Below are 21,954 nucleotides of genomic sequence, written 5' to 3'. Positions count from 1 at the left end.
ATTGAATACTTATTTTTGTCTGTGTTTCACATCCGGGTGAGATACTGTATCTACCTAGACAGCATTCATGGGCCCATACCCTTTCTAAAAAAGGCCATTACAAGGTGTAATGATGCATCAAATCAAAAGATACTCCATGTCCAGTGATTACCATCAATAAATGGCACACAAAAAATGGCACAGCTTAAATGGCACACAAAGGAACAATAAATCATAGTACCACAGTATAATCATGGTTGTTTGGCCACGGTGCCATGGTTTATTTACATTTACATTTACATTTATGCATTTGGCAGACGCTTTTTTCCAAAGTCTTTTTTTTTTCCTGTAGCTCAAACAGTAGAGCATTGGCGCTTGCAACGCCAAGGTCATTGGTTCAATTCCCAGGGAAAGCTAGAACTGATAAGAATGTAAAATGTGTACCTTGAAATGCAATGTAAGTCACTTTGGATAAAAGCGTCTGCCAAATGCATAAATGTAAAAAAAACATGGTACCGTGCCCAAACAACCATGATTATACTATGGTACTTTTCTTTTAAAGCAACGTTTTCTAATGTTGTCTAGGTAGTCAGCTCACCAGAATTTGAAACACAATCATGTTACAAAGTAGTAAAAGGTTTTTTGTGTCTGCATGGATGTACAGGAAATGCTAAAGGATGAAGTGAGGATGATGACATACAGGAACTCTATGTACCATAACAAACACATCTTCAAGGACAAGATCGTGCTGGACGTGGGGAGTGGTACTGGCATCCTCTCCATGTTTGCTGCCAAGGCCGGAGCCAAGCACGTGTATGGGGTAAGAGGGCAGCCCTCCTTATGCCTAAAACCACATGAGCCTGTAGCCTCCCACCCTGCTGGAATGATCCACAGAGCCCAAAATAGCATCATGTGTTGCAGTCGCACCAAGAGCTTTTGAAGGTGTAAGGGAATAATCCTCTGTTTTTAGAGAGATATGATCATGTATTACCACCAACTTATTTCCTAATAAGGATCATAAATATAAGTTCAAAACAGAAATACATGTATGTTTAAAGGCCATCACAAACAAATGAATTGTTTGTTAAAAATGATTGCATTTTAACACAAATATATGTGTATATACACCTTATCACTAATTAATCATTCAATATTTATTATATATCAGCCAATATTTTAATCATATAGCAATATTTATACTACACTTCATGTACTTGCTTCAAAGCAGCTTTACAGTAAAAATCTGTATCAATAGTTCAATTACAGATTTAATTAGGCTTTACAAATAATTTAGTAACACTGTTAAATGTCATTTTAAAAATGAATATTAAATACATTAAATATATTTTTATTCATAATAAACATCATGTTGAGATTGCCAAATTCGAGCATTGTAGCATACCAATACACACAGCAAGACTTGTGACAGAATAGTTTGATGAACCTGAGGTGAAGTTGAACAACGCTCATGGCCTGCGCAGTCACCAGATCTAAATATTTTAGAGCCACTTTGGGGAATTTTGGAGGAACAAGTCAGAAACCGTTTTCCTCCACCAGCATCAGATAGTGATCTAGCCACTGTTCTGGAAGAGGAATGGCTCAAAATCCCTCTGTGCAGGACTGGTATCTGTGATTCACAAGAATTTAATCAACATTGAACTACCATGCGATAGCATCACTATACCATAACACCACCATAGTAGTTTTTTTATAAGGGACCCCTTCTGTTTTTCTTTCTTGCAATTCCCCGATTTCATTCCATTTCGCTTCCTCACTTCCTGGCCTGTTTATTCAGACCTCTACCCCTTAATGCATTCCTCCCCTGTGGTTAGTGAAGGTTTTTAGCGGGCAGCCTTTATTGGCCGTGCTGATGTATCAGGCTCTAACACACTACATTGTGAGGATGTGGTAATTGGCTCTTCGGATAAATCTGAGAAAAAGGCACACCAAAAAATAAAAGGTCAGAAGGGCCACATTAACCATGTGGTGCTTGTTTTGCACTTTCTCTTTGAGAACTAAAGCCAGAGCTTGTTAAGCCAAGTTAGAGTATGAACGGAGAGAAAAAACTCGATTTTATGTGTCCTGCCATCCTCTTGGGACAGAATGTTCAAGAGCTTTTCTCAGTTTCCAGAAGAGAACGGAACTACCTCGGGAAGCCTAGCCATGTGTTGGAGTCCGTCTGAGTCGCGGTCTCTGCTGTAATTGAGCTGATGTGATTTGCACCTCGCTGCTCTTATCCAGTTGCACTGTGATAATGAACAATTCTCTGAATGGCTTCATCATATTAATCAAATGCCAGAGAGCAAAAACTCTCCTCAGTGTCTATGTTACAGTGCTCATCGCAAACGAAAAACACTTGCTCAATGCAGAATATAAACTAGATTTTTACATTTTACATGACACCTGCACACAGTGCCAAAGCTACCAGTACCTGGTTTAAGGACCATGGTATCCCTGTTCTTAATTGGCCTGCAAACTCACCTGACCTTAACCCTATAGAAAATCTATGGGGTATTGTGAAGAGGAAGATGCGATACGCCAGATCTACAATGCATAAGATCTGAAGGCCACTATCAGAGCAACCTGGGCTCTCATAACACCCGAGCAGTGCCACAGACTGATCGACTCCATGCCACGCTGCATTGCTGCAGTAATTCAGGCAAAAGGAGCCCCAACTAAGTATTGAGTGCTGTACATGCTCATACTTTTCAGTTGGCCAACATTTCTAAAAATCCTTTTTTTGTATTGGTCTTAAGTAATATTCTAATTTTCAGAGATACTGAATTTGGGATTTTCATTAGTTGTCTGTTTCAATCATCACAATTAAATGAAATAAACATTTGAAATATATCAGTCTGTGTGTAATGAATGAATATAATATCCAAATTTCACTTTTAGAATGAAATTACTGAAATAAATCAACTTTTTGACGATATTCTAATTATATGACCAGCACCTGTATATGCTAAGAAGCCGCTAGATTAAATATTTCAAACCCTCATTTTCTCGGTTGTCACCTATACGGTTGCGAAAGATGGACAATCCGGAAGTAAGATCGAAGGAAGATTGACTCATTCGAAATATGGTGCTGGAGAAGAATCCTGCGTGCGTCATAGTTCTGTTAGTTTGGAATTTTAGTTTGTTTCATCAAATGTATCCCATCTCTATGGTCACGAGAATTATGAGTTAGTTCAGTTCAGCTGTGTTTAATTAGCACCTCGTTATCTGCACTACTTAAGTTCCTGCTAGTCTGATGTTCATTGTCTGGTCTCGAATGTGTTTGGTTGTGTCTGCAGTAGCTTGTCTGTATTATCTTTTGGATTATTTAAATATCTTGGAAACCTTTCATCTGTCACAGTCACTACCAAATCGTCATCCTCACTGTCTATCGTTTATCCCTGTCTACACTACAACTCCCAGCATCCTCCTTGGCCCACACCTGCACCTCATTCACCATTACCCACACCTGCCAACAATCATCATCACCACTCACCGTCTTCAGCTGTTATCCCCTTATTCCTCTGTGTATTTAAGTTCCTCTCTTGTCAGTGTTCAAGGTCGGTTATTGTTTGTGTATAGTGCACACTGTTTCGTATTGTTGGCTTTTTTAAGTTCTAGTCAAATAAACCTTATTTCCTTGATCTTCGTCTTCTGTGGATTCCCTGAATGTTACATCATCTTCGTCTTCGTGCCTTCATCGACAGAGCAACCGTTAAAGCGTGAGCCATGGACAGCGAGATGGACTAACAAGTCAATCATAGAGGAAATCAAAGCGGAAATGCCACTCGAAGCACAAATTATGAAACCGTGTTTGTCATACTTTGGTCACATGGTTCGAAGGGAAAGATCACTGGAAAAGGATATCACAATCTGAGGGTACAAGGTGCAGAGGAAGACAGCCAATGATATGATTACAAAAACGACAAGACCGACGTTGGAGGATCTCATCAGACTAGCACAAAACCTAATTCTTTTCAATTCTTTAGTCTATCAAGTCACCAAGACTCAAGCAACATTAAAGTCAGTGTTTCGATTCCCAGGGAATGCATGAACTGATACATTGCATTGGATTAAATACAATATAACCCACTTTGGATAAAAGCATCTGCCAAATGCATAAATGTAAATGCTAATACTACACTTTGTGGATGTTTATGAGGTTTAAAACTAGATATTTATTTGCTTTCACATGATGTATAGTAGGGCTGCATGATATTGAAGAAAAATGCAATATGCGATAACTTGATAAATAATGCAATATTCTATACAATAATGCTATAAGTTTCTAATCAAAATCAATTTAAATTCAATTAAAATATATTTAAAAAAAAGAAAAATATATGACCAAGATATGTTGCACATTATTTCAGGGAAAATTAAGCATCACTACAACTTCTGAAAGTGAACAACATGTTTTAATGTTGCATATAACAAATCAGATTTTTAATCAATGTAAATACCACTAACACTTTGCTCAACTTGATAGCTACCTGTATATCAACATGAAAACATCAGGGACATTCAAGTAAACAAAAACACTTGAATAATTATAATATAATGCGACGGCAGCCGTATTGCACCAGAACGCCCACCAAATACCAGCTTATTGGTGGAGAGGAGACAGAGTGTAGAAGCCAATATATGGAGATGATTAGGAGGCCATGATGATGGACAGAGATGGATAAGCAAATTTGGTTACATCCCTACTCTTCGATCTCACTTGAAACAGAGTGGAGTTACTTCTTTTCCTCTCTTATTGTCTTCCTCACATGGCTTGCTTGCTTAGTCACATTTCAGCATTCATACTAAAATTGTTACAGATTTTCTGGTTTCAGAGATGTGTGTTCACATGTAACAACATTGTTTGATGTACTGAAAAGTCTTTTTGAGGGTGTGCTGGTGGCAGACACTGGAAAGACGGATGTGTATTTAATAGTGATCATTTATATAGTAGAAATGTGAAATCATTTTTGAAATTGAAGCATTCTAGACTGAGAAAAAGCAGAAAATGTATTTTTTACTCATGTGGCTGAAAATCAACAACTCCCAGAATGCACTTGCTTTGCTGCCCTTACAAGGCCAAGCCACTCCCAAACCACGCCTACTGGTTACAGGCGGCAGTATCTGAAAAATTCTCCACACATTCTCTAGGCTAATACATACTCCAGTAACTAGGGCTGTAGTCAACCAAATAAATCCTTAGTCGACCAAAGTCCTGTCCTGCGCAACGATTAGTCGACAAAAAAAAAAAAAAAAAATGCGATGTTTTGCATTTTGATTGAACATTTATTAAACAATTGTCATAGAGCATTTATAAAACAACAACGAAAAAACATCAATAATACATAAAACTAAAATAATAATACAATTCTTTGAAAATTAAGTGATTTTTTTAACTGCAAAGTGAGGACCTCTGTCCTAGGTCTATAGTGACAGTCACAATCGCGCACCTGACCACACCACACCACACGCTACAAAAAACATAACTGCTACTGACAAATAATTAAAAATTCTAACAAAAGCTCTCGTTTATACAGGCTGTATATTCTTCTTTACTTTCAAAGCTATGCGTTAACTTTAGTCCAGCCGACGTTAGGTGTTTTAAAACAAACACACAAAAAACCCAAATAGCCTAAAAAACAATCCTAATAATAATAGGCTGTACCTTAAAGTAGGAAGGCATATAGGTTTATTTTCATTTTGTTACATTATTTAGGCTATTTTCCAACGCGTCAAGTGTACAAATAAAAACAAAAACATAAGAAAACACAATCTATTGATTATCAGCATAATAAAGCCGATAAGGCTACTTATAGATCTGCAGGCCTAGTCCACCTTTTTTATGTTGTGGGCCAAAAACACTAACATGTCCACATTCTTGGGTAAAAGACAGCTCCTCGACTTGTTAACAATAAATCCTGCTTTGGAAAATATGCGCTCTGCAGGAGTGGAGGTTGCAGGGATGCAGCCAGACAAAAGATTTAGATTTGTGACATTTTGTCACATATAGCTGCTAGCGCCTAAAAACGCGTAGAAAACGCTAGGCGCGCCGTGTTCTCCTTTTTACAAAGCGCTAGGGTGGTTGCGCTCCGGAGTAGGGGTCGACCAATTATCGGCGCCGATATTGAGCATTTTTATGGTTATCGGTATCGGCCATTTTCAAAACCGATTTGCCGATAAAATAATTTAATTTTGAAATGCGCTATATTTGGCTCTGACGCAGCCACCTCTGTCGGAACTCACCACTCTGTAGACCAGACCAATGCAATGTCCCGCACATCTGATTTGTTGGGAGTCACGAGTCCGGCCAATCAATGCGGAAAGCTGCTGGCACTGAAAGTTTAGCACTCACACTGACAGCACTCGCTGACTGGAGCTGCTGCACTGATCACACATCAGTTGTCTTGTCTCTCAAAGTTAAGGCAGCAGCAGACTTTGCTGAAGTAGCAATAAATTACTACACTGAAGTTGCAAAACACCTCAATATAATAAGGTCCTGTGATGTCCGCGATGCAGAAAACACGGATCCAGTCATAAAAACGGAATTTACTGTATAAAGCAGAATGTCACGGAATTTGTCAACTTCTTGATGAATTAATAAAAAGCAGGTCAGTACAATCAAATCGAATTTGTATACTTCAAATCTCCGATACTTCCGCCATATCATGGGAGGATTTGCTGCATCCTGGAGAAGCAAACTGATGGAGTGAATTGATCTAAAATTGTCATTTATTGATGTTCAACTGGATCAAAGATGCCGCCTAAGAGAGTAGATCCACAAGTGGAAGTAAACCATGAGTTGGAAGAAATTAAGAGATCGCTAAATTTTATGTCTAAAGACATCTTCACCCTGACGCAGCAGCAGGCTAAGATAGTGACGCTGTTGGATGAAGTGAAAAATCTAAAAATACTTCTTTCGGAGAAGGATGAGGTCATAAATGGGCTAGAGAGAAGAATTGATGACCTAGAACAGTATATGCGAGTAGATGAAGTAATTATTAATGGATTGGAAACAAAACACCGAAGTTATGCCCGAGAAGCTGCAGCTGGCACTGGGCGCGCTATGGAGGGGGAAAACGCACCGGAAGAGGAGCTGCAAACACTGGAGCAACAAGTGGTAACTTTTTTTTGCAAAAAAGGATATCATCATTGACATGAAGGATAGTCTATATCGGTTTGTCACCTGCTTCCCAGTAAGCAAAAGCCTGCTAATCCGGCGATAGTAATTCGCTTTTCGAACAGAAAGCGCAAGGATGACTTACTGCAACAAGCACGCAAGCTAAGGGGAACTGGAGTGTACATCAACGAACACCTTACCAGAAAGAACGCAGATATTGCAAGACAAGCGAGGAGTTTGTGGAAAGAAAAGAAGATACAGGCGACATGGACCAGAAATGGTCGTGTTTTTGTCCGTACAAATGGGTTGCCAGAAGAATCAAAGGTGATCACGGTAAGGGAACCAAAAGATTTGGAACAGTTCAAGAAACTCTAATTGCAAACTGTATGAGATACCGATTCAATACCGTTGATCAGACCACTTTTCAGGATAAGAAGATTACAATTTTCTTTGCGAAAATAGGTGATGAACTTTATGAAGATTTTCTTTTGTTGCTGGACAAGTATTTAGTTTAGTTTATGTTTGTTTTTGTTACATTAGTCTATTTTTTACAAATGGCAGTATGTAACATTGATGATGACAATATATTGCATCTAGGTGTTGAGATAGATGATATAAATTATAGTAAGTATGACGTTGAAAGAGATATTGATCCGGATAAATATTTGTGTAGTCAGCCAAATTGTTGCTATTATACGGAAGAACAGTTCAAGAGAGGAGTGAATATGAAACATGCCTTTTCTATAATAGCCTACATTTAAATAGTAGAAGTTTGTGGAGTAACTTTTCAAAAATCAAAAAAAGATTTTTTGAATCTGTTTCCAAAATGTAGTGTTGTAGCTGTTTCTGAAACATGGTTAGACGAACACAAATTAGCAGAGGTAGAATTAGAGGGATATCAAATGTTTGTAATGAATAGAAAAGATAGGAGAGGAGGTGGAGTTGCTCTTTATGTGGACTCAAGTCTGCAATGTAATATAATGGCTAGTAGGTCAATCACTATTGAAAGTATATTAGAATGTGTTACTGTTAAGATTCGTATGGAAAAACAAACGAATATAATTGTTTGTTGTATATATAGAACACCTGGTTCATCATTGGATATTTTTATTGAGTTTGTAGGGAACATGTTTAATTCAAATGGAAATAAGACAAATATTGTCTGTGGTGACTTTAATGTTGACCTGCTTAATCCAGGGGGACATAAGAAGACCACAGAATTTATTAATGCTTTTTATAATAGTACATTATTTCCAGTAATAGCAAAGCCAACAAGAATGACAACAGTATCAGCAACATTAATTGATAATATATTTTCAAATGATGTTGGTAAAATTGATGGAGGTATTATAATAAGTGATATTAGTGACCACCTGCCTGTCTTTGCATGCTTTCAAAATGTGTTTAAACCACCATTAGGTCCAACTATATATTCAAGGACAGTGAGACATAGAACATCTGAAGCAATTGAAACACTGCAAATGGAATTAAATAAGTGTAACTGGGATGAGATTTATAGTTATGAAAATCCAAATGAAGCTTATGGTATTTTTTGGAGAGATTATTAGAAATTTATAATAAATGTTGCCCATTTAAAACGATAACATATAAATGTAATATGAAGAAACCGTGGTTTACTAAAGGAATTATAAAGTCCTGCAAGAAGAAAAATTTATTATACAGGAACTGTATACATTCCCAGAACTCAAGATGCGGAAAGCAAATATAAAACATATAAGAATAAACTAGTTAATATAATTAAAAATAGCAAGAATGATTACTACACAAAATTGTTGATACAACATAGAGAAAACATTTAGGGAATATGGAAGGTACTTAATGATTTAATACATAAAAAATACAGTAATACGGATAGTGTTAACTTTTTTAATAAAGACAACTATACAATACGTCGTACAGAGGAAATAGTTAAAGAGTTTAATGATTATTTTGTAAATCTAGGTAATAATTTAGCAAAGAAAATTGTACCCATTCCAAACAATGGAATGGAAATTGAGGTAACACACGAAAATCCAAATTCATTGTTTTTGAAACCCAACTAATAAAGATGAAATATTGAAAATAGTGAAAGACTGTAAGAATAAAAAGTCAATTGATAATGATGGGTTTGATATGTTTATGGTTAAAAATATTATTGAAATTTTTATTTATCCATTTACATATATTTGCAATCAAACTCAAATGAAAATATCAAAAGTTCTCCCATTGTATAAAGGGGGCGATAAACATTTGTTTTGTAATTATCAACCTATTTCTCTGTTGTCACAATTTTCAAAAATATTAGAGAAATTATTTGTTAAAAGATTAGATAGCTATGTTGAAGTAAATACTATAATGAATGAATATCAGTTTGGTTTCAGAGCTCATAGGTCAACAACAATGGCAGTTGTTAAAATGGTAGAAAATATATCACAATCAGTAGATAAAAAATTACATGCAATCGGAGTTTTTTTGGATTTACAGAAAGCTTTTGATACCATTGATCACAGAATATTATTATATAAATTGAAAAAATATGGATTTAGGGGAAATGCATATTCTTGGTTAGAAAATTATTTAACAGACCGTTTCCAATATGTTAATTTAAATGGAGTTGCGTCCTGCTTTCAGAGAATTAACTGTGGCGTTCCGCAAGGCTCTGTTTTGGGCCCCAAGTTATTTTTGTTATATATAAACGATATTTGTAAAGTGTCAGATGTTTTAAATTGTATTCTTTTTGCGAATGATACAACAATTTATTGTTCTGGCCCAAATTTTACAGAGCTTGTGTTGGTGGTAGAGAAAGAATTATATAAATTAAAGAATTGGTTTGATTTGAATAAATTGTCACTAAATTTAAATAAAATTAAATTTATGGTATCTAGTAATAAAGAGATAAATAATGAGATCAGGATTACTATTAATGAAAATGAATTAGAAAGAGTAAATCATATAAAATTTCTTGGAGTAATTATTGATTGTAAAATGACATGGAAACGTCTCAGGTTACGACTGTAACCTATGTTCCCTGAGAACAGGGAACGAGACATTACGTCATCGACTGATCGACTGGTGTCTGAAATCAAGTATCAACTCACAGCAATCATGTTGACCGGCGGCAGCCCGTGCTTCTTCAGCTCGAATGATGAACATGCAACCTGGATGTATAAAAAGGGCGCCTTGAGACCGTAACAACATCCTATCGTCTGAAGGTACTGTTGCAGGCAGGCCCCGAGGTATGGCAGGGAGACATATTGTCTCGTTCCCTGTTCTCAGGGAACATAGGTTACAGTCGTAACCTGAGACGATCCCTTTCGAAGGGAACTCAACAATACGTCATCGACGCTATGGGGAACGAAATACCCACTCCGCCATGCTGAGGGGAGTGCATGCCCAAGGGCAGTGACAACCGTCAGAACCAGTAATTCAAAGAACACTGAAACCACTCACCCTAAGGTCACATTGGGCTGTCAGTGACAGCACTCCCTACCGGTCATAGCCCAAGCTAATGAGCCGAGAAACTGCTAGAACATAGTTAATGGGGGAAATATCTGGGCCAGCTCAAAGGCTTAGGACCACAACTTCCTAATAGAAGGGGTCCCTTCTAGGGAGTGTGGCTAAGGGACCCAAGGTACCCCAGCCAGTCACTATTCAGGAGAGCATGCCTCCTGAAATGCCACCAGGCTGGCCTGGTGATCTATACTAAGATGCACCGACTGGCCATTGCCTGTCTGTCCGAGACAGAGCCTCCGGAAATTGCCTTGGATAAGGCATCCGAAAAACCGAAGGCCTGCGAAGCTGGCAGAAACCATTCAGTTCCGGATCACAGAGACGTTCTGAACACTGAGAAACTAAGAGGGATCAAACCCAGGAAGGTCTTCTGAAGCCTAAGACCTGATGACCCCCTATGTGGGGAGCTCCAGTACATGAGGGCTCATAGCAGGAAGGCTGGTGAGGCCTGAAACCTGACGACCACAGCATGTGGAAGTACATACTCAGGAAGGCCTAAGAGGCCTAAAGACTTGGTGACCACAGTGTGTGGGAACCCACATTCAGGAAGGCCGGATGAGGCCTGTAACCTGGTGACCACAGTATGTGGGAGCTCATATTCAGGAAGGCCGGGTGAGGCCTGTAACCTGGCGACCACAGTATGTGGGAGCTCATATTCAGGAAGGCCGGGTGAGGCCTGTAACCTGGCGACCACAGTATGTTGGAGCTCATATTCAGGAAGGCCGGTGAGGCCTGTAACCTGGTGACCACAGTATGTGGGAGCTCATATTCAGGAAGGCCGGGTGAGGCCTGTAACCTGGCGACCACAGTAAGTGGGAGCTCATACTCAGGAAGGCCAGTGAGGCCCGAAACCTGGCAACCACAACCTGTGGGAGCTTACTTTCAGGAAGGCCTGGGGAGGCCTGTAACCTGACAACCACACCATGTGGGGCTACTTCCAGAAAGGCCATAAATATGGATTTTAGAAAGTACATGAAACAAAGTGCATGAACTTAGCCATTCTGAGTCCAGGAAGGCCTGGATCAAAAGTGGAGGTAGCTAGAGAAAGGCGTCTGTCGTAGCATACTTTGACGACAGGACGCATCTAGAGTGGGACCCAAGGTGAAAGACCGGGGTCAAGCCACATAGTAAGGGACTGAAGCATACAGCGCACGACCCTTACCATAAAAAATGGATTTTAGAAAGTACACAAGAAGTTTCGTCGTGTGACTTACCATAAGTATGGGTTTAAGAAGGTACGGAGCGTACAAAGAAAATAGATGAAGTAAATGTGCATGTACTTCATCACCCTAAATTCAGGAGGCAGGTTTTGAGGCCTGAATTTACCCATGATCAGGAAGGCCAGATGAGGCCTGTAACCTGATAGTCATAGTGGGTGGGAGCTCACATTCAGGAAGGCCTGATGAGGCCTGACATGTGAAAGTTCACAACCACACCCTTGCGACCACAGTGAGTGGGAGTTCACATTCAGCAAGGCCTGGTGAGGCCTGTAACCTGGCAACCACAATATGTGGGAGCTCATAACAAGGAAGGCCGGGTGAGGCCTGTAACCTGGCGACCACAGCTGTGGGAGCTCACACCCAGGAAGGCCTAAGAGGCCTAAAAGCCTGGTGACCACAGTGTGTGGTTACCCACATTCAGGAAGGCCGGATGAGGCCTGTAACCTGACCTGTAGAGGCTCATGGGGGCTCATACTCAGGAAGGCAGGGTAAGGCCTGTAACCTGGCGACCACAATATGTGGGAGCTTATATCCAGGAAGGCCGGGTGAGGCCTGTAACCTGCTATATGGCTATATATCGGTTTTAAAATATCGGTTATCGGTCTACTTGATCTGTAATAATCGGTATCGGCACCGGAGGCGTCTGTCGTTGCTAAGCGCAACCATCAGCTGCACTCTCCGTTACAGCAAGGACAACACTTGCGGCATTCTGAAAAGTTGAGATGTTTTTATCTCGATGCGGCGCGGGCACGCTTGGAAAAACGAGCGCGTCGACCGCATTGCTTCCATTATGAGCGCGCATACCACGCGCCTACATTTGAAATAACGAACTTGAGCGCGCAAAAGACGTGATATGTGAACAGGCCCTAAAGCCAATACAAGTAGCGTTCTAACTGAATGAATACAGCAAAACTACCTATATTCCTTACTGAGCGCGAAGCAGCGGTAATTCGAAAATACTACTGGTTTTCTACTGATACAAAGCTTAATGCTAAATCCTGAAGTATCCCTTTAAGTGGGGATAATTGATTTCATGAATTTCCCACCACGGCTCCTCCTCAGTGTGGAGTTTGGGCATCAAAATGTAGCTGTTAAATTCTACTTCAGTGATTGGTCAGAGGATTCAGACGGAGATGTAGATGTGACTGAGGTCTGTAAAAGCTCCTTAAAGACTTCATCCTCTTTGCACTTGTGTGTACTTGTATGGCACTTTAGCTTGGCTGATTCCCTGATTCAACACCTAATGATGATGAGAAGTCAACAACAGGCTGTGCCTCCCAGAAAAGAAAGTAAAATAATTAATAATAAAACATGGAGGCACTCAAGAGCTCAAATCATTCTTGCCATTTAAAATATTCTTAACTTCTGAATTGCCTTCATTTCTGATATTGCCCTTAAACTCATTTGTGGCAGTTTTTCCTTACAAATGTAGTCTTTTTTTAACATTGGGTCAAGAAAAGGGGCAATGTTCAAAAGAGTTTGGGTTGTGTGATCCCAATGCAACGAGTACGTACGAGGTGGCTAATTTGTACAAATTTCGAAAATCGTACGAGTGAGGTTGTATGAATTCGTACAAATTAGCCACCTTGTAAAATACGTACGAATTGCTGTGAGATTCGGTTGGTGATCCTCATATTTTGCCTCCATGTAGGCCAGCACTTTGGTTTTAGTTGAGAATATCACCAATGTGTCTTCTCTGTTTTTGTCTTCAGTAAATAAAGAACTGGGTGTAAATAAGAAATGTTCATGTAGTCCTCCGCAGACAGAGCATCAGTAAACTCTTGAAGTGGCTTCAATGCCTTGTTTAGTGACTCAAGGGCCTCAACCAGATGTCTTGTACTCAGATTTTCAGAGAGAATTTGTGTCAAAACCCTCTGCTGTTCCAGTATCTTTTCCATCATTTGCTGCTTAGTGCCCCATCGTGTTGGGCACTCTGTGATCAGACTATATTCTGGCTGGTTAAGTTTGCTCTGTGCTTTTTTCAGTGCTTCATTCTTTTTCCAGCTATGAGAGAAATGTTCCACTAGCTTTAATTATATTGCGTTGTCCATGATAAAACTCACTAGATACGCCTCACTCAAATTCCAAACAGACAAAGCCTCTCACAGTCCCAGAGCTGTTTTGGGAAAACTAAGAGCGAGAGGGAATGTTATACGTTGGTATTCATCAAGTGCACATAACCTGGTTTCCTGACTATGGCGATTGGAACCATATCCTTTGCCAGATAGCATGTTATGCCCTATGTTATTTCTCTATGATGCCAGGAGCTTGCGGTGTTAATCTTTCAAAGTTTGATGCGATGGAGTGTTAGGTTCGGGAAAGAGGGTTGATTCACCTGTGCTTGAAGATTTTTTTGCCAAGCATAGCTGATACAAATTGTTGTGCTTCATCTTAAGGTGACTGCAAAGATTTGTAGAGTTTCCCTTTCGCATTGCCAGTCGAGATTTACATGTTTTACAAATAACTTCAGTCTGCATGTGTTCATCTCTTTTAAAACCAAAATACTGCCATATCTTTGAGGTGCTTTTCATTTTGTCACTAAATCGTCAGCCGCAGCAGCTGCGAGTGCCTCGGGCTGACTCATCTTCTCAGATTAGTTTGCAATGAGAGCATCGCAGCTTGTTGATTGTCCTGCGTCAGAGCACGCGCATGCTATCATGCACACACACGCAGACATATCCCAATTCACGGGTTCACACTTACAAATAATCCCCTTACAAGACACCTAAAGAGCATAGACATAATTCACACATAGTTCTCATAGTCCATAGTTCACACTTACAAATAATCAGATCAGAGTGTAAGAGTATGCGTATTTGGCGTGCTGTTCGAGCAGAGGGCTCAGAGTTCAGTATTTAGGCCCGAAACCAGAGTACACCCCCAAAAAGTTGCAAATCAACGTGGGATAACAGCCATGAAACGATACTGCCAACCCCCCCAAAAAATGCTGATGGTGCGCTGATTTGGGGGGAGGGGGGAGGGGGTCACTGGACCAGGAGGACTCTCGCATCATCAACGGGATATATGGGTAGACTGAGTACAGTTGAGACACTTTTTGCATTTTGATTTTTCCACACAAAAATAGATACTAAAAAGAAGTGAATTTCCACATGACATGCAACATGACATTTCATTAGCTTGTAGACTAAGATATTATCAATCAATAATACCCATAAGTAGTTTATATTTTCCACAATTAGCTCATAAAAATAAGGTGCTTTTTGTCTCAACTATGTCTCAACTGTACCCATATGTGGTACAGTTGAGACAGTACCATGGTACAGTTGAGACACCCATTTTTAATGATGTAAAGGTAACTAACCGTTCATTGCAAATATAATAAAGACAAATTAAGAAAATAACAATTGGGCAACATGCTTGTTTATTTATCCATTTAAATTAATTAATTTTATTTAAATTAGCACTGGTTAAAATGTATAAAACAGGAACAATATATTCATTGATAATACACAGTTTAAATATCACAAATATCAAATTTTATTTTCATTTGCGTCCTATGCTGGCTAATTACGACGTTTAACCTGTTATCATAACATTGAACAACTAAATAGAGTGTTTCGTAATAGAGCGTCACAGTCACGCCCACAGCCCGAGAGAGCTTAGGTGCCGGAAGTAAATTTCCCATTCATTTCTCCCATTGACGTTTTGGAAAAATCCGTATCTAAAGAGTTTTAGAGCATGTCTGAGGATAACCAGCTACGGCTGAACTCATAAGCATACAACATATAATTTCGAGTGAAAAAACTAAGAGAAAATCCAAAAAAAGTCAAAGGTACAAGACTGTGTACATATTTTCATTTCCGAGCGAAGGAACTCCTCATCCCATAAACCACCGCACCTCACTGAAGTCGACTGAAGCCAGCCACCCACAACCGCGAAAGAGCCTTTTGAGCGACTTCCAAATCGGATGACGGCCACGCAAACCTTTTCCTCTAGTAAATTTTATATAGTTCAGTAGTAATTGTGTAAATAATAGAGTCGCTGCTCCTCAGCGTCCATTCCTGTGTGTGTGTGTGTGTGGCCTGGTAAACCCTACATTATGGGGACAAAATGTCCCCATAAGGATGGGAATATCTGAAATCCTTGTTCGTGTGGGGACATTTTTTGGTCCCCATGAGGAAAACAGCTTATAAATCATACTAAGTGATGTTTTTTGAAAATTTAAAAATGCAGAAAGTTTTCTGTGATGGGTAGGTTTAGGGTTAGGGTTAGTGTAAGGGAATAGAATATACAGTTTTTACAGTATTAAAATCATTATGTCTATGGAAAGTCCCCATAAAACATGGAAACACTACGTGTGTGTGTGTGTGTGTGTGTGTGTGTGTGTGTGTGTGTGTGTGTGTGTGTGTGTGTGTGTGTGTGTGTGTGTGTGTGTGTGTGTGTGTGTGTGTGTGTGAGAGAGAGTCGCTGCTCCCCAGCGTCCATTCCTCCGTGTGTGTTCAGTGTGTAGTTTGTGTGTTTATTTCAAAGCCCTTTATGACACAGGACACTCTGCTGACAGGACAGGTTGAGGTCCATGCTCATTTTATTCATGAAGTTATAGTTCGTTCATCCTTAATTTAAATAATATTTAACGTATTTTCTTAATATCCACAACAAGTGAAAATTAAAAAGTGATGGTCAGCAAACCAGAAAGTGCACCATGCCACCGGTCTGATGCATGGACCGGTGCATGGTCTGCTCTTGGACCACCATCATATTCAGTTTATTAACTTGCCATGAATTATTACATAAATGTTCAGTAAATGCATGAAGAGGTATGCCTAGGCTAAATATTGTTTTGACAGTGGCATCATAAAGTGCTTGATATGACTCATACTATATGAAGGCTACAGTAGCCTTGCTAAAGTGAACGATAATGCTAACTAACTTTACCAACCTCCCTGCAAAACTCAGTCACCACATGCCTGGCCCTTACAAAACCCACAAGCTGACCCTTGGACATGCTACACTCAACTACATGAACCGATTTGAAGTGGTTTTTACCCCTTTGAACACTTTTGTTTTCCTCCTTTTTATTAATTTATTTTTTTATTAACGATCTTCAGTCTTCACGGACCTTTGCGGGGTTTAACGGTTTAACTAGACAGTTACACGACTTCCACCAATCAGATGCATCCCTGTGGAATTGTGGGATTGTTCAGGATTGTGGGTAATGAAGTACTTATCCTAGACATCGCGAATAAAAGGCATTTATCTCAAAACAAGGTTAGAACCCCATGAACTTTTGGCGTTTATATGAGCATATACAATCGCTTAGTACAGCCATAGCTGGTTTTAAGTCAACCATGTATATTTACGTTTTTATGGCTTATACCCCAACTGTCAATGGAGAAATTGTTTTGAATTCTTACTTCCGGCACCGGCTGTGGGTGGGACTGTGATGCTCTATAGAACTCTATCGCGGGGTACAGTTGATACACGTGTGTCTGTACCCCGCTGGCCACTTCGCACATTTCTCTAGATTTTGCAATAACCTTGCATGACACAATATCATGAAATATGCCAGTTTTTAGGGCACAGAATAACGTTTGTGATGATACCTGTTACGTTTAACAGTCACATAAGTAAAATAAGCTATTTGTTGTGAAGTGTGCATGGTGAAGTGAACGTCTTTCCTTAGAAAAAAACTTTTGCCGATATCTTCGGATCGGAGATGCGTCCGTTGTTCAAATTTCCAACGATCAAAGAGGACACTAATACGCATGTGCACAGCAAAAAGCACAACTTGTGCTTGCTGCGCATGCAAGTTATTTAAGGAGTCTCAACTGTACACAGTCAACCTATAAAAAGGCCTCCTCACGTGCTGATTGGCTAGATCATTTGAACGTGTTCCTGCCGAACCTTGTTAATAAAACATCATCTAATATCTACGTGCCAGTAGCTATGCTATCTGCATTGACCCAAAACATTAACTATAAATTACTTTTTGAAGTATTAAATCATTAATTAATCACAAACCATTGCGAGGTGCACATTTGCTTTATTTTGATCATTTTTATATATCGTGCAGCCTTATTATATAGCATACATGTTATGTAACATGCACCTATAACATGGTGTAATTTATCACTGAAATTATTTTGATTTCCCACAGTTTGCAAAACAGTAATTTTCTTGTGTCCTCACACATGTCATGCCATGGGTTTACTAGCTAATGAAACTGAATAGCATTTACCTTGATGCAAAGACCTACAGTATATGCTTCCATCGTAAGAGCTTTACTGTGAACATTTTTTCTTTGACAACATGCATTAAACCAGGATGTAACGAACTGCTCCGAGACACGAAGGTTGAGAATACAAGTGCATTTTTTAATGGGGAAATCCAAGATCATAAACCATATAACAGGCAGTGGTCAAAAGCACAGGGTAATCAGTCCAAACAATGACAAACAAATCCAGAGGGTGAGACAGGAACGGGAAAACCAGAACACAGACAGATAACAAAAACCAGGAACATGGAAAACAGTGGAAACGCTCAGAAATTCAGTGTTACACGTACAAGACTTCGCAAGGAATGCATGTGAAAACCAGGGTGAGTTAAACAAGGTAATGAGTCACAAGTGGATGCAATCAGGGAAGATGAGTCCAGGCAGAGAGTTATGGGAAATCTAGTTTCATTGGAGAATGACAATAGTGCGGGGTGGAGTGCCCTCTGGTGGTAATGATGGGTACTCTCACTGGGGATCGTGACACAGGAAGTCCATTAATGCTTAACAAGATACTTCTATTATATATATAAGTTGCAAAGTTTTGCCCTTCATCTCTGTTTACTGCAGCTCAGTCCCAGGCACTTTCCTCTCATCTTGATCTTGCACATCAAAAACTTTTCTTCTGAAAGTGGAAATGTGCTGACTTTTTTGTGTTATGGGCTTCTCTGATTACTTTTAAACTCTGAAAGCTGACCCACTGCAGTACGTGAAACTTTTACTGAAACCAATGACGCTACCATGTAGGAAAAAGCGAGGGTTCTGAGAGTTTGTCAGTTGAAGCGATGCTGACTGACTCATTGTGCAACACTCGAGTAGACGGCGATTTGATTTGGACACAAACAATTGCTGGGAAAACCCAAGGGATGTCATGAGGCAGAAGGATCTGTTCTGTCAGGAATCAACCTCTCACTTATACTGCTGGCAGCTTCCTACTCTCTCCTCCTCTTCCCTTTAGCCTCGGGCCACTGACAGCCCTGTTACTATGTGTGCTTGTTTAAATATATTTATATCTGACAACGAGACAGGAATCTGGACTGTTTGTAAATGCAAAATAATGTTATTTAGGTGGCTGAGGGCTGATCAGAGGTACATGTCTAATAGGCAGGTTTGCAAGTTGCAAGAATCATCCAGCACTTTATGTTGAGAGACTGTAAAGGATAGGACATTCTGTGTAACCTATCAACCAACACTATCATTCAAAAGTTTGGGGTCTGTAAGTTTTTTTTTTATTTTTCTTTTTTGAAAGACTAAAATTTATTAAATTAATTAAAAGTGACAGTTAAGACTTTTATGAACAAAATATTTTTATTTCAAATAAATTCCTTTTTTTTTACTTTCTATTTAAAAAAATCCTATAGAAACTCATATTGCAGTTTCCACAAACATTAATAATAGTAAGAAATGTTTCCTGAACACCAACAGCATATTAGAATGATTTCTGAAGGATCATGTGACACAAGACTGGAGTAATTATGCTGAAAATTCAGCTTTAACATCAGGAATAAAGGACATTTGAAAATATATTTAAATAGAAAACGTCTCAGGTTACGACTGTAACCTATGTTCCCTGAGAACAGGGAACGAGACAATACGTCAACGACGCTATGGGGAAACGCCTCAGGCGTGACAGGTGTCTGAAATCACTATCAAATCACGTCAATCATATTGACCGGCGACAGCCCGTGAATCATTAGCGTGAATGATTAACGTGCGACCTGGAAGTATAAAGGGGCGCCTTGCAAACATGACAAATCACCTTATCGTCTGAAGGGACTGTACGGTAGGCAAGCCCCGAGGCATGGCAGGGAGACGTATTGTCTCGTTCCCTGTTCTCAGGGAACATAGGTTACAGTCGTAACCTGAGACGTTCCCTTTCGAAGGGAACTCAACAATACGTCAACGACGCTATGGGGAACGATATACCAACGGCGCCATGCTAAGGGGAGTGCATGCCAAGTGGCAGTGACAACTGTCAGAACCAGCAACTTCAAATGAAACGCTAGAACCACTCACCCTCAGGTCACACTGGGCTGTCAGTGACAGCATTCCCTACGGTCATAGCCCAAGCTACAGCCTCACAGAAAAACCTTCATAAACATGGTTAAATGAAAGGTCTACCTGGGCCGGCTCCGGGCCTGGAACCTCAGCTTCCAATTAGAAAGGGTCCCTTCTAGGGAATGTGGCTAGGGAACCCAAGGGAACCCCAGCCAGTCACTATTCAGGGGAACGTACTCACCCCGAAATGCCACCAGGACGGCCTGACCTGGCGCCAGTACATAGACACTTAGTCTGGCCAAATCCTGTCTGTCTGAAGACAGAGCCTCTGGACAAATGCCTTAAGTAAGGCATCCAACCCGAGGGACTGCGAAGCTGACAGTGAACCACTCGGCCCGGATCTCAGAGACGGGATATCCCGGAGAGTATGACTCAGCATAGTGCTTTCCGACCCTTGCTAGCGAGGGGAGTTTCTCTACTCGATCCACGGATCAACCCAGTGTCTGTGTTTCAAAACACTGAGGAGGCCTGTGAAGGCCTAAGGGCTGATCTAACTGGGAGGCCTCACGAGAGGCCTACGACCGTCTGACCAGACCCAGGCAGCCGCATGCTCATAGAGACCCTCGTGAGGGGAGCACAAGGTCTACCTGGTAGGCAAACCAGGCTGTAGGCAGAAAAGGTTCCGTCCTTTAGCAGAGAATGAACACTTTAGCGAGCCAGGGCGCAAGCTCGCCTTCAGCAGCTGCCTATTAAGGCTAGCTGAAACTGATAGCAAGAGACCACTAGCTTCATAAACCCAGCACCACTAGGGAGCGTTACAGGGAGGCCCGGAGAGGCCTACTACCTGATCCAAAGTATAAGGTGGCCTGCTAAGGCCAGCCAGCTGGGGACTCGCCTATCAGGGAGGCCTGGTCGGGCCTACTAGCTAATAGCAAGTCATATTCTGCCATAAAGTACACTGTTGGAAACCATACTACACAGCGCCTACAGCATCCTGGTGCCTAATCACATTGCCCATGGCAGTGTACTCCGCAAAAAAGCTAGCACCCTTAAAACAAGGGGAGTACAACATACGCCACTCTGCCTCAACGGAGGCCCCAGTTAGTCAGGGGCCTACCATCTAGCATGGGCGTCAGCTCAGGGCAATGCTCTGGCTTCAGGGGAGCGTACTTCGACCAAAGAAGAAGTGAAGCTTACTTCATACTCGACCCGAGCCATAGTGGTGCGAGGTGGGATAAAACAGAACTGGGAGTGAAGTGCTCAGACCTACCCTGTATCACAGGGGAATACTCACACCTCACCCTGAGGTTATCAGGGTGCGGGCCTGCCAGCGGCTCTAGGGGTGACAGAAATGTATCTGTGCCCAACCTAGGGGAGTGGGGCTTGAATGAAAGCCAACCACCTACAACCTAGCGCTCGAGCAGTAGCTCAGCGAGGTGAGTGAAGCCTAAACTGGCGGCCTAAATCCATAGGCCAGTTCTGCATGGCAGGGTCGGGCAGGAAACCCAGTCTTCTTCGTGAAGCGAAAGACGGCCTAACCCTGCTCAATAAAGACATATATACCACGGAGGCCTGTTTGAGGCCTACCATGTCCTTACAAACCATCCTCAGCACCACGCTGCATTACTCTAGTCACCCCAGAATGCAGAGAAGGGGGCGGGCCTTGGCCTAACGACTCCCACTGGAGGAGGCTGTTTATACAGGGATGCTAGAAACCAACATTCACACAGTGAAGGGTCAGAGGAAGAAATGCTAAAATTTTTAGCAGAGCGCCTCTAATATCCCTGGCACAGCCTAGGCCAGCTACAGAGGCGGCCCTGGTGAGGGCCAGCCTGCAAGCATAGATCTATCTGAGGGCTCGGAGGAGCCACAGCCTTACTAAAGAATATAGTCTGTAT

At 40.8% G+C, this 21,954-nt stretch overlaps 1 protein-coding gene across 2 annotated transcripts in view; it reads left to right on the top strand.

Annotated features, from left to right (window-relative positions):
- LOC143696848 (protein arginine N-methyltransferase 8-B) overlaps nucleotides 1–21,954 on the top strand; it is a 63,459-nt gene that overhangs the window by 16,202 nt on the left and 25,303 nt on the right. For both annotated transcript variants that reach the window (XM_077193634.1, XM_077193633.1), the window contains exon 4: nucleotides 644–799. In XM_077193634.1, coding sequence (XP_077049749.1) covers nucleotides 644–799 — 156 coding nt within the window. The remainder of the gene's footprint in view (nucleotides 1–643; nucleotides 800–21,954) is intronic.

The sequence above is a fragment of the Siphateles boraxobius genome, unplaced genomic scaffold (genome assembly GCF_051911475.1).
Source record: "Siphateles boraxobius isolate OS27281-9 unplaced genomic scaffold, OSU_SipBor_1 31, whole genome shotgun sequence".
Classification (NCBI taxonomy): domain Eukaryota; kingdom Metazoa; phylum Chordata; class Actinopteri; order Cypriniformes; family Leuciscidae; genus Siphateles; species Siphateles boraxobius.
Note: the sequence above shows the minus strand (reverse complement) of the source record. Positions and strands in the feature narration are given on the sequence as shown.